This window comes from Papilio machaon, chromosome 1 (assembly GCF_912999745.1).
Source record: "Papilio machaon chromosome 1, ilPapMach1.1, whole genome shotgun sequence".
Taxonomy (NCBI): Eukaryota; Metazoa; Arthropoda; class Insecta; order Lepidoptera; family Papilionidae; genus Papilio; species Papilio machaon.
The window spans coordinates 8,189,148-8,207,601 of record NC_059986.1 but is presented as its reverse complement, the minus strand read 5'-3'; the positions used below and the strand labels follow the sequence as shown (position 1 = coordinate 8,207,601).

The 18,454-nt window shown below is 36.4% G+C and overlaps 2 protein-coding genes across 6 annotated transcripts; one reads left to right on the top strand and one right to left on the bottom strand.

Annotated features, from left to right (window-relative positions):
• Window positions 1-452: 452 nt before the first annotated feature.
• On the top strand, window positions 453-12,144 carry LOC106713838 (TATA box-binding protein-like 1). Of its 5 annotated transcripts, none has more exons than XM_014506718.2 (5): window positions 502-526; window positions 1,656-1,739; window positions 3,068-3,666; window positions 9,150-9,244; window positions 11,155-12,144. In XM_014506718.2, the coding sequence occupies exons 2-5, from the start codon at window positions 1,737-1,739 to the stop codon at window positions 11,406-11,408; spliced, it is 951 nt and encodes a 316-aa protein (XP_014362204.2). In that variant the 5' UTR covers window positions 502-526; window positions 1,656-1,736; the 3' UTR covers window positions 11,409-12,144. The 5 variants fall into 5 exon arrangements, with proteins under 5 accessions (XP_014362207.2, XP_014362204.2, XP_014362203.2 ...); XM_014506717.2 differs by lacking the exon at window positions 502-526 and adding an exon at window positions 533-696; XM_014506720.2 differs by lacking the exon at window positions 502-526 and adding an exon at window positions 533-696 and having other exon boundaries at window positions 1,656-1,743.
• Window positions 12,145-12,362: 218 nt separating this feature from the next.
• Window positions 12,363-16,648, bottom strand: LOC106713683 (cytosolic carboxypeptidase 6). The gene is made up of 12 exons (XM_045680241.1): window positions 16,572-16,648; window positions 15,991-16,238; window positions 15,763-15,857; window positions 15,365-15,581; window positions 15,056-15,224; window positions 14,858-14,925; window positions 14,378-14,536; window positions 14,225-14,316; window positions 13,823-14,037; window positions 13,568-13,715; window positions 13,286-13,458; window positions 12,363-12,775 (listed from the first exon to the last, which is right to left on the bottom strand). Exons 1-12 carry the CDS (start codon window positions 16,627-16,629, stop codon window positions 12,594-12,596), a joined length of 1,824 nt encoding a protein of 607 aa, XP_045536197.1. The 5' UTR covers window positions 16,630-16,648; the 3' UTR covers window positions 12,363-12,593.
• Between the last annotated feature and the right edge of the window lie 1,806 nt (window positions 16,649-18,454).

Genomic DNA, 18,454 nt, shown 5'->3' with positions numbered 1-18,454 from the left:
GATTTCACGGCAATATGCTTAATCTATGACAGGTTAGGTTTCCTTTTTTTAATAGACACTGTGCTTTTAAAACTACAAATGAAATTAAAATTCAGTCTAGAATATCTTTGAGTTTTGAATAATTCTAGATGAACTGTTATTTGCATTTGCCTGCTTATTTTGTGTTAGTACGGACATTTTTGAGTCAGTATGCGATCTTAGCCAATTTTTATTTTATCAACGAAGACTTTTATTTTCCTAATTAGAATATAAAAAAAAAATAGTTAGCATGGATTTTGAAAACATATGCCTGAGTTTAAAAAATCTTTTGTGAATTTATCAAAAAGCGATAAATAAAATCAGTACCTACTCTAGGATTTGAATGAAATAACTGTTCGTTTTCAGATTGAATATTAGTTAGTCTTTGAAAGAGCCAGAACGAGCAGATATGTAATTCTCATTCTTATTCGTTCAGATAGAACATGGCGGTGCTAGACAGGATGTGCATAAGCTCTTAAATTTTTGCGTTAGCAAATAGCAATTTTTGGTGGGTTTCTATATTTAACTGAGAGATTCATTCAGTGTCTCTAACATTGTTAAATAGTGTGAATTTAAATATTTTATTTATTTTCGTCTTTATGGATCTATTTGCAATGAAAATCATTACTTCATTGGTGGTGTAAAAATAATTGTGACAAATATAGCACATTATTTCAGGTAAATTTGTTGTTTCAATAACTACTATTAATACCTAAACACTATCTTTCCCTTTACTATTTTATTACAGCATTCACAGAGTGATAGTTAGGGCTGATCTCAACTTACGTTCCGTTTTATCAAGTGTTCTCGTGTTATTTTTGTGGTGAATTTTGATACATCTTAATTTATTTCATGTTCTGTTTAATTATTATATTCGTCTATATATCAGATGTATACTCATGTCTAATTTATCCTTGCACAAGGAGCAATTCCTTTGTGCTTTTCAATCACGTGTGGATTGATCGTTATTGTGGGGTCAATAACTGCTCGCTACAACCTATTTTCGTATTAATCACACAATAGAGGTCGAAAGGGTGGATCTATCTTGTTTGAGGTTCCTTTAATTTTAACTATTTTTTGGTAGTTGATATACTAACAACTGATAGTATCATAGATGTTTCGGTTAGCTTTTTACAATCGACCATCGTCATACATGTTAGTTTATGTCAACCATTAAGTTAATAACTTTAATGAACGACATGTGGAGACTGTTTAAAGAAAATATGACCGTTCCTGGGGCTGGGGCTGGTACATTCGCGTTTGGGGCGCTGCGTGCGCGAGCGCGACAGTGGCGACAGATGGTGGGGGCGGAGCGACGGCCAGTCAGCTGTGCGAGTGTCAAGTTGTCGCTCCGCGCCGCACCGCGCTGTGCCGCGTCGTGGGAAGTGGCCTAAATTATTGCCCCTCCATTGAATCTTCGCGAAATTTGGCTCTATGGAGAGTAATGACCCAGATTTTAGAACCATTGCAGATTTTTAGTTATTGCTATTGCCAAACTTAATAGTAACAATGACATTTCTATTACTTTTTTGTTAAAAGTCTATAGTCTTTTGTTCTTTAATGTCATTTTATGTTAATAGAGCCAATACAATATTTTGACAATAATCAATAGGTTTTATCCCTGAGTGTTGTTACAGATTAATTTTGATAAATAAAAAGGATATGCTTTACATGCCACAAATTATATAGAATGCTGTAAATTGGTCTAACCTGAATCAATGGTAGGTAAATTTCAATTTTGTTCTTTTATGTGTTTAGTTTTTATTTCAGTAGTCAAAATGTACCTTGAGATTATTTTGTAAAATTTTTTGCATGTTCCAAAAAAGTGAAATGAAAAATGAGTTGAATTAAGATGTTTTTGAGAAGGTATAACACAAATGAAATTTCTATTCTTGCTTTTAAAATGTTACCAGATAATCCTTTAAGTAGACTTTAGAGTTCCAAGATTTGATTAAATTTATGAATTAACTCTTTTGGGGATAGAAATCTTATGTTTTTGTTGTAGTGAATAATTTATAAAAAAATCTTGTGAAAAGAAATATGTAGGGTTATATAAGCAGTGAAGTCATGTTAAACATTTCATTGTTAGGTATGTTTGGCGTTTGCCATTGTTGAGCAATCAACAGTTTTCAATAAAGTTCCCTTTATGGCTGCAGCTAACTACACTGATAACCGCTATGCATGGTTTAATCATTTTTTGATTAACGTTGCATGAATCATTTCCTTCTTGTAAGCATTTTGATGGTACAAGATTTTTCATTTTCTGTAAAACTTTATAGCAGACATTTCATATGTTATTTCTATAAAACTTAAATATAGTATATCATGCTGTTAGAGATGTATTATTTATTTACTTTAGTTTAAAGTATATAGCTTGGATAAATACTATGTTTGTAAGAAATGTTGATTTAAAGTTCTTTTCGTAACAAGGATCCATCTGGTAGCTACTCAGTTATATGATGCTGCACAAATAAGTGCTATGTAATCTATTTTGGGTAATTACGATCTTGTTGCATTGTAAAATAAATTCTTTATTTTATGCTGAAACAAAACTATAATATCAAGATTAGAAATCTCATTGAGTCCTTGCTCGGTTTATCTTAACTTTATCAATATTTCTATTGACAATAAAATCTGTGTATGTGTACCTTCTATGATAGATATCTGTAAGATAGTTTTATAAAATGTCTAACCTAAATACATTGATACATTACCTCCTTGTCTGTTATCTCAGTTTAAATATTTAACTATATATCAATAGTGATAAAACTAAGAAAGTGATTAGTTTACCTTACAAGATTGGCTTGGATGAAAAGTTGCCTATAAGGCAAAGTAACCTTTTATATATACCAGTAGAATAACAATTTTGCAACTTTAAATAAAAATCAAATGTATAAGCTGATTCTGATTAAGAAACTAGGAAATTTAGTCATATAAAAGTTATCACTCTTATGAATTTTGATGAAGCTCAATGAAATCTGATGCATTACTGTATGCAATAGGAAAGGTATGATTTATGATATTATCTCAAATATTTGTACTATTTCAGCAAGCCGTGGGGGACATGGCTACGCTTATCCAAGAAAACGGTATCAAGGAGTTGAGCAAAGGCACACACGGGGTTGTGACAAACCATGGCATATCAGCTCACAGTGTCGCCAGCCACATGGTGCCCGACCATGAGTACTGTGAAACGGCAAAGCCCCAGGAACCTCAGCAGCCCTGTGTCACCTCCGGCGAGGAGGTGCCGATGGAGGCCACGGCCGAAGACGAGGAGGAAACTCCGGAAATAGACATCTTGATAAACAATGTTGTGTGCAGTTTTAGTGTTAAGTGCCACCTGAATTTGAGACAGATAGCATTGAACGGTGTTAACGTAGAATTTCGGCGCGAGAACGGAATGGTGACGATGAAGCTGAGGCGGCCGTACACGACTGCATCGATCTGGTCGTCGGGTCGTGTGACGTGTACTGGCGCCACCAGCGAGGACCAGGCCAAGGTGGCGGCGCGCCGGTACGCGCGCGCGCTGCAGAAGCTCGGCTTCCAGGTCCGCTTCCAGAACTTCCGCGTCGTCAACGTCCTTGGCACCTGCCGTATGCCCTTCGGCATACGGATCATATCCTTCTCCAAGAAATATAAGGAAGCGGAGTGAGTATGACATACATTTTCAATAATATACCTACTAATATAGTTAGATATAAAATCATAATCTTTGTTTACAGTATAAAGTTTTAAATGATTTGTGATACTATATCATATATGTATGTGGCAGTGAATGACATTAGCAATTGAGTAATATCATAAAATACTTTTATAAAGTTCATTTACCTTTTAAATATCTACTCTTAACTTTTTATGTTATGTTCACTTGAGAAGTCACTATGCTACATTTTTGTGTAATCCTAATTAATGATACTATTTTCTTCTTTGCATATACTATAAAATAGTACCAGGACAAATGTCATTTGTTGAATTCATCTCATTTACAAATATAATGTTAACATAACTCGACACTTTACAAAATGTAAAAATTTACATGTTGTAAAATTTGGAGTTCCTAGTATTCATAGTGTGATCTTAGATCTATATTCTCATTTAGTTATAGGGCTTACAAATGCAAAGCAATAGTCAAATTGGTAGTTTTGAAGATTACCGCTAATTACTTGCGTCAATATAATATTTGACGATTATTGAAATTTCATACAAGTACAATGTCATGCTTGAGATTCTATTCAGTCAATTGAAGATGCTACACATGTTACGTAAGAGAGAATAAAGTCGGTCGTCGCGACGCCACTCCGTCTAAGATCGCGGTCGCAGCCTCTTTCTACTATTTTATTATACGTGATCCAATCTTATACAATTGGATTTCTATTTTCATATACATTTGCTATTTATTTACTTAACATAATAGTTAACGTAATGTTTGAGCTAAGGTTTAGATCATAAGAAATTTGTATATATTGCAATGGTTGTTTATAATTTAAAAATGCTAATTAAGGAATACTTTAAAAAGTTCTGATTTAATTGTAATATTGTTAGTACGCAAGTTTATAGTCGAAATACTCGCCATAATCTTGTTACTACTCGAAAACCTATTCTCAATGTAGGATTTTATTTGCTTTAAAACTTTACTTGCTTAAGTAACCATTAACTAATACCCAAAAATATGATACAGACATTGAAATCGCTGATCTTACTCTGATTTTTAAAAGACACGACAGTACAACACGTAAACTGTGCTTGTGTAACATCACCCGAATGAGTTTTAATGTTACACAATGGCAATAAAAAATAGTCCATGATATTTTGGGATGCATCAGCCAATTGACTCTAATTGGGTTAATCTGAGTGGCATATTTTTAGTTAAATTTCTGTAGTTATGGCTTTAGAAATAATCAAAGATTTGGCGTCATTGTTGGCACTTAAGCATTCTTAAAGTTAGCAATTAGCTCATAACTACTCGTAGTTTTATAGAGGTATATTCAATATAACTCTAGAAATGTAAATTTACTCCGTCCGCGCAGAATTAAAAAAAAACTTAATCAGTAGCCTATGTGTTCTCCTAGTCTATGTTCTACATCTATGGCAAATTTCATCGAGATCCGTTGAGCCGTTCTGGAGATACCTTGTAACAAACATTTATCCATCCATCTATCCATCCGTCTAAACATTCCCATTTATAATATTAAAGTGAAGGCGATAAAATGAAATATATCGATTTTCATTTTCAGAGAAATTAAGTTTCGTTTTGTAAAATAGATTTTTTTTACACATTTGACGTGTATCTAGAAAGTGGAATAAGTGCTATAAATTCATATTTATGACATCTCATTATTCATTTATATAACTTTTGACTCTTGACTCTCCATTCATAAGAACTCGCATGTCTAATAGACAGTTACAATGGTTACTCGTTTCACTCGTATGTTTAATATTTAACATTCGCTTACAAAATAAATAACTAATACATTTTCAGTCATAACTACGACTTGTATAAGTGAAAATAATAAGCTCTGTTTATTTTAACTTTATCAAAATAGAGTTAGTTGTGGAGAAGTACAAAACACACGACACCCCACGCGATTAAGGCTTCGAGGCTATATATTAACTGGTCATAATGGAACGCACATATAAATTCAAATTTAGGTTCTTATAAAAATATCCTCCTATCAGTCGGGCAAAAAGATGTGTTAGAAGAAGATCAACCATAGCACTAGCTCTGAACCTATGCGACATTATCTGGCGTGAGTCATAACACTAACCCTCAGAATATACACAAGTATTGTTTGATATTGTGCTTTATTTTCGTGTGCGTTTAACAGCTAGATACATTGGCTGTACATGACACTCAAATGACCCAAAGATAGTCAATTGATTTCTTCGTTTGTACTATATCGCGTCCGAAACAATAAGGTTAGAAATCTACACAAGCTTAGACACTTTAAAATCCTACATGGTGACTTTACATAAGTATTACTCCGGTAAACTTTTATACGAATAGTTTTTTTGTGTTTTTCATCGATTCAATTAGTGTAAGATTAAATGTTTTTCAGGTAATTTAACTATACAACCTCGAGACATGCGTACTTGTGTTAATTTTGTCATTGTCACGTTTCCGTTTTCTTGTTCGTTTTCGTCACAATTTTTCATTGTAATGTGGTTTTTAAAAGATGTAAGGTATAAAAATAGAACGCTCTTATCATGCGTCTAGTTAAAAAATATTCCATAGTTTCTCCAATGATTTCTCAAGGTAATTTTGACGGCCTTTTTAATCTTTGATTTGAAATTATGTATCTATTTAAAAGTTTGTTAAAAGTAGTTACATGATATATCCCGTTAATTTAAAACAAGTGCCTGCTTGTTTACACGCAGCTATAATTATTTATTTCGTTATAACGTAATCGAGATAAATTTCTCTTTTCCTTGTTATTTTATTCTATTGTTTTCTATCACTATTAAATTTTCCTTATTACATGGCTTTTGTTTTTTTTTTTTTACAAATGCTGGAGGTCAACAGTTCAATGCCAGCTATCAAATTTTTAGCAAAACTTCTGTTTGGTACGTTGTGTATTTCTCGAATATATCTGGCTATTAGAAAAGTTCAACAGCCAGACTGGTGCGTAGTTCGTAAATGATGACCGGCCAAGGTGCCCCTGCCCCGCGGTGCACTGGCCCCTCGCGAAATAATTTCAAATTGCAACGACGTATTTTTATCGATGGAAGACGTAATGCTTGTTTTTTTTAATCTACATTCGTATATTGACGAATAGAAGCAAAAGCGAGAGAGTAAAGAAGTAGTTTTTTATTGCTTTCAGGGCAATGTGAAAAGAAATGCTTCTTTTGTCTTTTCAATTTGCTTTTGCTAAGGAGTTTTAATTAAAATAATTTTACTTTATTTCTTGTTAATTTACTGTCGTGGAAATCAATTATAAAGAAATGTTTATTTCCAAGCGTTAATACGACGAGCATATTGTAAATGTATGAGATTTGAAAGATAAGAGAGGTGTGTCAGGGGCGTGTAAAATAGAAAATCTTCGCCTCGCCTTACTCGCCACTGTTCTGAGAGCGTTATCTTTTATCCTTAACATATTTGATATTAAAACGGATATTGATGCCCATTTACTGCGACAGAACATATCTGCGCAGTGCTAACTACGTAGCGTATCTTTAAATGCGATCCTAAGTTAATTAGAGCTTATTTAGCTCTTGGTATATAACTTGAACCCAGAAACCAAAAGTGCATAATCAAAATTGTGTCAAATGTCCAGGACAATCATAAAGTTATTTAATTTTTTGTATTTTTTACTGGTACAAACCTTCAGCGATCATATCATTGTTTTATCACAATCTGTCCAGTGGTTTAGATACAGATGACAAGCTAACTTTGTTTTGTTTTTTTAAATTAGATAAATAAAAGATTTCTGTATATGAAATTAAGCTTATTAAGCTTATCTCTTAAATAATTATGCATGTAATATTTATTACTAGTTATATTTGGTATCGAATTTCAATCTTGCACGATGATCTTTTCTTATTAAAAAAAAGTTAAACAGCTCAGCATTTGCAATAAAACAAACTTTTATCCCTTTATAATGTCTTTATAGAGAAAGATATGGTATCGGGCAAGTTCATTTTTCAGCATTTATCCCGTAATGCGTGTTATTATTACTCCCATCTCAATGACCATAATACGACTATTTATTACTAAAGAACTGTCGTTTAATTTTCGTGACTAATTTGCACTGAGATAATCAATTTATAAAACAACGTAATTTCAACATATACTTCAATATACTTTTTATGGAAAGTTGAATTCAAAACTGTATTCAGGTTAGGTTAGGGGCATATGAAACACGAAAACTAGGTTAGATTCGTTATTCAATATAAGACCCCACACTCAGCACAGCGAGGGTACACCGTCTAGATTATCAAATTGGTTGAACAATCTAGCAATTTGACAATCCAGTGCTAACTGATTTGACTAGTTTTAAAGGCCGGCAAAACATCTGCGTGATCCTCTGTTCTGTCCATGAGCGACGGATCATTTAACATGAGGCGATCCGTTGATCATTTGCCCCATATTAAAACAAATTTGTAGACACTGACCTAGGCCATTCTATCGCCCACATGTATTTGCCTTAACATGTATACGAATAGATTATCTTTATTGCTTTACTGTTCAAGTAATTATGATGAATACAACAATGTGATGCTACGACTATCTTATGTAAGGGAGAGATCGCATGACAGATGTCTCTTAACTCTTTGTCCGATGGGTTGATATAGCGAAAAGATTATATTCTAGGCTTGATAATACGTACTATATTAAAGCATTATAGATGTTAATTTTTTCATAAGGCCGTAAGCGACTATCGTACTTTGTTCAAGGGCGAAAATGTTTTTTCTTAAGGTCCAATGAGCCACGATTTTGATTTTAATCTATAATGTTGATACTAGGTGTAACATACTATATTTATCAAATACTTTTAATAAACAAAACATCAGTTTATTACAAAAAAAAAATGTTTTCCGTTTTATTCGGATTTATTATTCGCTGTCAAATTATCTTACTAATATTACAAACTAGCTTTTACCGACTCCGTCCGCGCGGAATAAAAAATAGAAAACGGGGTAAAAATTACCCTATGTCCTTTTCCTGGTTCTAAGCTACCTGCCCACCAATTTTCAGTCAAATCGATTCAGCCGTTCTTGAGTTATAAATAGTTTAACTAACACGACTTTCTTTTATATATATAGATGAAAATTTTTGGATGGAAGGATGAATGTTTGTTTGAAGGTATATCCAGAACGGATCTCTATGAAAATTGGCATAGATGTAGATCGTAGTCTGGAAGAACACATAGGCTACTTATTACGTTTTTTTTAATTGCGCGCGGACGGCGTCGCAGGCGACAGCTAGTTGAGACCTAAACTTAACATACTTTGATTTGTACGATTAGCGTAAAGACCCACAAAACGCGTAGAACAACAAACAGAATAAAACCATAAAAAAACACTGTTATTCTCTCTGCATCAATTTAAATTCGTTCATTGATAAGCATATCGGAACTGGTTTTTTTGCGCCTACTTTCTTCGATGTCCTAAAACGGTGGCGTTTCTCATTTCAGCTACGAGCCGGAGCTGCATCCAGGCGTCACGTATAAACTGTACAATCCCAAGGCCACATTGAAGATCTTCTCCACGGGAGGTGTCACTATAACAGGTTGGTGGTTCTACAGTTTATTTTGTAGCGGTCAAGATATGTTAGAATTCGAACTGAAAATTGTGGGACATAGATCTATCCTTTTTTTGGTATGGTGGGTGGGGGATAAACTTCAAACTGTACTCTACCTTTTGAGTAAAGGACTGGATTATGTGAGACTTGACTCACTAAAACTCGGTGGCTATACTCTAGTGCAACTGGAGAAAGTCCCGGGATCTCCAAAAGAACACATCGAGATAATTGCACGTAAATCTGGATACCCTGGAATTGATTCATTAAAACTGACATATTTATAACCAACTAACTGTCGTCCGCCACTCAGAATTAAAAACAGAATTTTTTTAAAAAAAAAAACTAAATAAGTAGCCTATGTGTTCTTCCAGACTATGTTTTACATCTGTGCCAAATTGTATCAAAATTCGTTCAGCCGTTCCGGAGATACCTTCAAACAAACAAACATCCATCCATCCATCTAAACATTCGCATTTATAATATTAGTAAGATGAACTAATGCATTTTGTGTGCAAGTTTTATCTATAATGCTGTACGATGATAAATGAATAATTCATCTAATATATAAAATTCTCGTGTCACAGTTTTCGTCACCGTACTCCTCCGAAACGGCTTGACCGATTCTCATGAAATTTTGTAAGCATATTCAGTAGGTCTGAGAATCGGCCAACATCTATTTTTCATTTTTTTTAACTGCGCGCGGACGGAGTCGCGGGCGACAGCTATTATAGTTATATTATTCTATTTTGGACCTATATTTTTCAAATCACGCTAGTTTTACAGATTTGTTATAATGAGCTAAAAATGTTAGAAATTAGTTTCATTTTTAAACAATCATTGCTTCGTCTATACTGTTTTTTTAAGCAGCAGAAAAAACTTGGTTATCATTTCATAAAACGTTTGTCTATTTATGTTAGTACATGTATAAATGATGTCAAAGTGTCATTTCCTGGATTCCTGACACACGCTTCCGTGAGCACAGTTGGCTGCTTCCGATTAAATTACGATTGTATTAGATGGTATAACTGCGTGGGGATTCATAGATGTTTAGTCAGCTGGATGAGGAATAAATAAATGCAATTCGAGAAGCAATAATGTGGGCGTTGTGACATATTTTATTACGCTGTTGTCTTCATAGGTAAATGGTAAATCTTACTAATATAATAAATGCGAATGTTTATATGGATGGATAGATGTTTATTTGAATTTATCGTCATAACGGCCCACTGGATGTCGATGTCATTTTGCATAGGTGAGAACATAGTCTGGAAGAACACATAGGATACTTATTAAGGTTTTTCCCCGCGCAAACAGAATCGTCGGCGACAGCTAATTGTGACATATTTTATAGGATTCAAATGAGTATGTGATAATTTTCTTCATGTGTAGCAAGTAATGTAGAGTATTTTATAAGAATTGAAATAGGTAATATTCGTGATCAGCCATTTAACAACGTCTCATTAAATGTGATATCACTTTACTTCGCCATATTTGGATCGATGTACCGAAACTTACAAAGGTCATCGCCGCCTCAGTAGTCTATCGGCCGATGATTCATGATACAGAATTGTCGAATGCTATTGCGATACATCTGCAAAACATATTGAAATAAAAGAAAATAGAGACCCTGTCAATACCTTGACTTTTTTAGTCATACATATTTATTAGGATTTTAAATGGACAGATAGGTTAGATATTTACAAGCAGCGTGGGATTGTAATAATAGAAATGTAGTCTGTAGACAAATTTACTTATAAAATTGAGGTTTTCAACAACTGCGCAGAACACTATTTTAGGTGTAGGGCGTAAAAGGACACAGGTGGAGGGGGGCACTGTGCACCACGCAGTTGACATTGGGTGTGAATAACATTGAATAAGTTTGTTGTTTGTGTCCTCAGCCAGGAGCGTGAGCGACGTGCAATCTGCTGTGGAGCGCATCTTCCCGCTGGTGTACGAGTTCCGCAAGCCGCGCACTCCCGCCGACGAGGAGCTGCTGCGGCAGAGGCGCGCTCGTCACGCCCCGCCCCCAGCGCCGCTCTCCACAGACCTGCGCCTCGTCACGCTCTCCGACGATGAGGAGAACGCCGCACCCCCCCACGCCAACGCCGAAGCCCACGTCGACGCCGACGCCGATGCCGACGCCTGGGAATGACGACGCCGACGCGCGACCGCGTCTCCCTCGTCGGCGAACTTTCCGGTTCATGCCAAAGATATTTATTAGAGGTGCTTCGCGCTTGTCCCGCGGGAACCGCGCTCGCGCTTCCGATCTACGACTGTATCCTAAAGTGGGCACGGCCACGCCCCCCATACCCCGCCCCACCGACCCCCGCCCCCGCCACGAAGGCGAAGTACGAATGCTCGCTCTGGAAACGTTAACCGCTTCAGGTTTCTTATACAATGGATTATAATGGTAATAGAAAACCCACCGAATTGAATTCGGTTCTCAGAATATTATTAGGAGATTTTATCTTTTTTGACAATAAATCGCGAACTTCGCGTCTGGAATGTTTGTGTGAGAGTTTGACGTAAACTATATTGTTTTATAAGACGTATGAGATGTATGGTGGTGCGTTTTCATAGCGATGATTGTGGAGTGCGTGCGGGCGCGGGCGTGGCCGTGTTGTTGGTGAGCGGCGTGTGTCGCGTGTCGCGTGTCGTGTGTCGCGTGTCGCATGTCGCATGTCGCGTGTCGCGTCGGCTCGTTCGTTATTAAATGTATAACGTTTGTTGAGAGCTAATCTCCAATACTGATACTCAATTCGTATTCATTTTTGCCGTTCGTTGCAGTTATGATTGAAATTGTAGTGATAATAGTGTTCACGATAAGTCTCGTTCTAAGAAAGTGATGACTGAATGATTAGTTAGTCCTTAGTGATTGTAAATAAAGCTTAGACATTATAAATTTGAATAAAAATAATTTTGTTTTATTATTCATTTATTAAAATATAGAGTAGAATCCAAAGAACATCAATTAATTAATTAAAAATCATTTAATTCGCCGAAATGGCGAAGCGGCTGCATTGCAGATGCAGATTATAACATATCTATAATAAACAGAGGAAATACAGGACCCTTTTCCTTTTAAGTAGAGGATGGAAAAGGGGAGAGGACTAAAATTAGGCCTCCGGACCGCACACTTATCAAACGAAACGCGAAATTGACACTTCACGTCCGCATTCTGTATTCTTCAAGCTAATCTTCACATTCGTGCGATATATGATATTGGGGCTCTTAAGAATCTCCGTTTTATAAAATCTTACAAAGTATATGGGCTCCACAGTTCTCTGTAAAGAACTGAATACTGGCCCCTTGTTCTCAAAGGTCTATAGAGTATTTGCTATGAGTCTGATTCGTGAGTGTCGTAATCATCACTGGTGATGTCCCGCGGGCGCGCTCGTCGCAGAGCGTGCTTGGTGTGGAACCTGGAGCCGGAGAAGCGCGGCCGCTGCGGCGACGCCGGCGTGCGGATGTACGCGCTCATGTCCACAACGGACAGACGCGGCGTACGCACTGCTGTGCCTAAAAATGCAGTATTTTATACTTTGCAGTTGTAGCTTGTATGCAGATAAAGTTCCTAGCTTTAATTGTGATCTACTTGACGTTGCAATCATCATCAGCTCACTATATTTCCCAACCGAGAGGCTCAGAGCCTCCCCAAGTTAACCACACTGGCCCAGTGCGGGTTTGTTGACTTACACACATATCTTTGAATTTCTTTCTCAGATATGTGCAGGTTGCATCACTATGTTTTCCTTCACCGTAAGAATGTCGGATAAATGTACATATGTAAATCGAAAAACACATTGGTACATGGCGGGATTCGAACCCAGGACCTGCAGATTGCAAGTCAATTGCTTAACCCCTGAGCCACCGACGCTCATTGTTTCATGGTTTCAAGCTATAAATTCAAAAATTAAATCTTATCGCCTTTGGACTTACATATACTCATTATTCATTATGGAATCCAAATCCGTGGTTTGGATGAAATTTTCATCAGCTATCTAAAATACTAAAAACTAATCTAATAACCAGTAATGATTGGGAGCAAGTTATCATGAAGTGGGGGTTGTGGACGTGCTCGCAGCACGGAGTGTCGTGCTGTGCGCGGCGGTAGTGCACGCGGCGCGGCCGAGGTCTGCGGCAGCGGGGGCGACAGCACGCGCGCCGCCAGCACACGCCGCTCGGGGGACCAACTAACTGATCTAAAAATGTATTAGACTTGTCTAATTAAATACATTACGGAATCAAAGAAAATTATAACACAGGGGTTAAACATTCTTTGCGCTGCCATTTCGGTATAAAATGACTTACCTTTCGCGTTCATAGTGCGCGCGTCTGCGCCGACGCCGACTGCGAGTCTCGCGATGCTTCCTGGGCGCGCCCACCCGCGGCGGTACTACGCCTATATGGCGGTAGTAGTCGCACAGAGCTTTCACCACGCCCCTCCCTATCCTTGCATCTTTATTACTATTAATGAAATTACGCATACTTCTGGACTTTCGTTCTGATCACAAACGTTATTGTTATCTTCTAAAAAATAATTTTAAACTATAATACAAAGGATACAAGCATCTTCAGTATAATGTATATAGGGCCCGGTGGGGCTGAGCCGCCTGCCGGCCAGCGAGACGGCGAGTGTGTATGCGTCAACGCCGGGCGGTGGCAGCGCGCGGCGCGCACTCCCGGCCAGCGCCGGCTCCGCGTTGTACACGCACTGCTCCGCCCGCCACGCCTCCAGTCGCAGCGACAGGAACTTCGGCAGCACCGCGTGACGCTCGAACCTTTACCACCGCCAAAGATTAAAGAAAAGAAAATAAGCGTGGACTTCATCTTCTCTGTCCATTACAAGGATACGAGTCTGCATCCTTTTAACTCATTGAAAATAGCTGTGTACAGCACTCACTTCCCTTATTTAGCACTACCTCGTTTGCAAATTGTAACAAAATGTAATTCAAAATAGGATAGTACCTGTACACGTCGTCATAAGAGTTGCCTCGCACGAAGACACCTTCGTGACTGATGTCCGCGTGGATGTCGATTATGAAGTCCAACTGAAGTTTCTGTATAAACAATTTAAAAGAGCAATATAAAGTAATAATTATTTAACTTCCACAAGCCTACCTTTTCACTAGTAATTTTCCGTATATGTTCTTTAACTGCGACAAGTGGTGGATGCGCGAAGGTGGTAGTGCGGTGCCAGCTGCGGTTGGGGTCGGAGCCGAGCAGATCGGCGCGCTGACTGCCCAGGAACACACCGTCGGGGTTCAACATTGGCACCACCTTTGTTCACACAAACATAAAGAGCTTTTTAAGCAAGATGAAACACAGAAGTTGATCATTTGTTTAACACGTTTTGCTTTTATCTTAAACTAGCTTTTACCCGCGACTCCGTCCGCGCGGAATAAAAAAAATGCACACAGGATAAAAGGTTCCTATGTCCGTTTCCTGGTTCTAAGCTACCTGCCCACCAATTTTCAGTCAAATGGACTCAGCCGTTCTTGAGTTATAAATAGTGTAACTAACACGACTTTCTTTTATATATATAGATTAAGGTGATCATGACAAAGTATATTATAACATGAAGGTGAAAAAACCATTTACCTGAATTACTATATGATCCCTTATAGCAGACGCGTTCTCTGCAGAACTAATGATGTAATCCAACAAACCTGCACAAAATGGTTAACACTGATTGAAAACATACTGATAATAATTATTAGACACATGCGATCTAGTAGGTACATAACAAATATGAAGTTTTACAGATTTGAAAATCGTTTAGGAAATTGACTCACTCACCTTGGCAGATGTAAGACGCAGGCGGCTCCCCGCCGTGAGCCCGTGCCATCACAAACACTACTCGCTTCTTGATCTCACTGCTCTTTGTTTTTGTCAAGTTTTCCTCTTTACTTTCCGGTTCCTTTACATTTAAATCTCCAATCGTGATCAGATCAATTTGACGTTTTTGCTAGAAGAAAATACAATCTATTATTAACAATTAAATATATTCGTATATGATATTGATGTATTTTTTAATACCAGGAATGCATCGCTTTAAAATATGTTTAGAATTTCTAATCAATATTTCCCCAAGTTTATTTGTGTTACCGTTGATTGTGCGATTGTTTCCCTTGTGGCGAAGTTCTCTGCTTTTTTCTGCCACGTGACTAAATATTTCTGGAGCCGCGAGTACGAGTACGGCGCTGCAGCAGCGAATTGATACACATCTTCTTCACGATCGAATCCAAACGCTAGGCTAAGGATCTTGCGACCTCGATGTACTAGTGATTTGTGATAGAATATAAGTCGTCTCGGTATTCTCTGCCTGAGAATAACAACAAAAGAATTTGACTCACTTACTGTCGCATAAAGAATAGTTTGAGGGGTTGAGTTAAATAGTCGCTTAGGTAAATTTCTTAGACAAATACTATACTGCTCTAAGAAACAAATGAATGTGCACGTTACTAAAGCATTGTAAAACAAAAAAAGCAATACAGATAACTCACCATTTTTGCCGCGAAGTTGATCTAACCAGTGGTGTCATATCTTTATCGTATAACGTAAATTCTTTGCCAAAATTAACAATATTAAAAATGACTCTCTGAAAATAATAACACAAATAAGTAATACTACAATAGTCCTTCAAATTTATATTAAGTTCACATGATGTAAAAAGAAATAAGTGCTACTTCATTTTCTATAATTTCGGTGACATCATTAATGTAATCGAATACCTGGTCCTGTTTAACATTTTCCACTGTAAAGTTGAACCAGAACCTGGCCCTAGGCCGGCAGGTGTCCGGTCTGATGTAGAGATCGTATTCCAATTCTGTGATATGATCCGCTCTGCCCAGGTTGCCGCACTCGAACGCCGCGTCGAAACACAAGTGACCGCGCTTCGCCTTACCGCTATGCCCCGGCGGACGGACTATCAGACGGTTCAGATTTCCAAGACCGCCTTCTCCGTCGCTCTCTTCGCTATCTAATCACAAAACAAAGGAAAATAGATGCTGATTTCTGTGTAATAAGAATCAAAGTTAAATGTTTTAAGCTATAAACAAATTTTAATACGGTGATTCCCAAAGTGGTTTAGGATCTTCCGAGACAAAGGACCCAGCGGTAGTTTACGATAACGGGATGTAAAGCTAAAAGTTCATAAATTTAATAAGGAATGCAGCCGTACTGGAACCAGTAAAATTCTGAAGAAGGTCTATAGGAAAAAAGTTTAATCTGTATTTTAAATTAACACTCGAGTATTTGAGGTCAGTTGTGTGAAGTCTAGATTTATTGAGATATACAAGGATAAAAAAATTACAGTCTTGATTCCTTTTGTATATGGTTGTATGATCCAGGTCGTCAACCAAGGCTTCCATATTTCCGACTGATGCGGAAGGCGTGAGACTTAAGTTTAAAAATCAGTGTATGCAATATCGAGTAGATTGGCCGATAAGCGATAAGTGCAGTGGCGTTACCTCAGGGAAATCGTTTACACAACACGCTATCTATTCGTTTATTTTATATTCACTCATTTGAAAGCTAAAACAAATCGCATTTCAATCGCAAACAAACCATGTTTATATTTTATCGCATATTCAAACGCCATCGGAATCATATGGCTACATGTATATTTAGAGAATCTTATTTTAAAATTGATATGTACATTATTTAATTTATTTTGTATCGGCCATGTTTAGGTAAATCTTTGGTAAAATATGAGTTTTTCAATGTATTTCCAAAAACATATCAAATTAAAAAATATATATATTCAAATATATTTGCTAAACTTTTACCCTTTAAAAGTTTCATATTTTGTATTATGTAAAAATATTTAGTATCTTAACGAGCAATAAATCTTCAGGTTAAAAAAAGGTTTATTTAAACTAAAAACTATAGTTTCTTGCATGAATAGATACCATTGAGAATAAGCCGCTTTAAAAAACTATTTTCACTTTGATATCCGATTGAAACCAATTTCAATATCGTAAGTCACCGCAAATTCTTATTCGTTTCCCTTCCTACCAAATAGCTAAAAAAAAACAACAACATTTATACAACTGTATGCAGTTATATTGTTTTTACTTATTATGTTGTAATTCATAATATTAAATAGTGCTTAAGAATGTAAATATTGAAGAACTGGTGACTGAGCCCAACGTCATTTTATAGACAACAGCATAAACTTTGCTGATTTGCTCATTTAGAAAGAATGGATAATGATGCTCCTCTCTAGTTAATTATATGTATTATTTGTTGCAATTTTTCAAATGAACATTTCTATCTTTATATTAAAGTGAGTTATAAATAACAGACCTTGATGTATATGTTAAAGTTGATGATACTGGATGAGGGAAGTCGCGTGCGGTTCACGCACATATCCGCCCGTTGCAATATCCGAGTGCGTAAATCGTGTCCGTTAACTATCACGATACAGGAAGTACATAATGTATTACGTGCAGTACATATAAAGCTATATTTTGATAAACTTTACCCTTCAATATTTATACTTAGTTACAGTATACTGCATTACATCGGTATAACTAACTAAACTAACTGTAACTAAAGAGGAAAAATTCGTATTTTTGTTTGTGACGAATAACTCAAAAACCACTCGACTGATTACAAAAATTATTTTATCATTAGAAAGGTACATTATCACTGAGTAACAGGCTTTACTTATTCCAAGATTTTTTTTCAAATCCGTGCGGACGAATTTGCGGACAGCGACACATGCAGCCAAGCTCAACATTAAACCACGAATTATCATTACGGCACTTAGTAGTAATTTAATTTGAGAAATACAATAAGGGATTGATAAAGCAAGCCTTAAAGGTTTCTTGTAGTAGCTAATGTCATGTAGGACTGAACAATTGGTATTTCAAATGAAAATAATTAATTTACTTATTTACTTTTATAAAAAAGCTTATTTTTTTCCGCTTAATACAAATAGCTAGTCTGTTGACTGCGAATTCGTACGAATTAAAAAATTAACTTAATTTAAACATTCGCATTTATAATATTAGTAAGAAGTAAGATGTACATAAATTGTTCTGTTGAAACAAATATTTAAGTGACAAGATCTTTATAACAGAGGAAACCATGATTTATTTGTTTAGCTGTGATATTAAGATCCTGCATCGTTATTTTTATCTGTGTTATATAAGGTTATTTATATAAATATTTTTGCAAATATATAATATA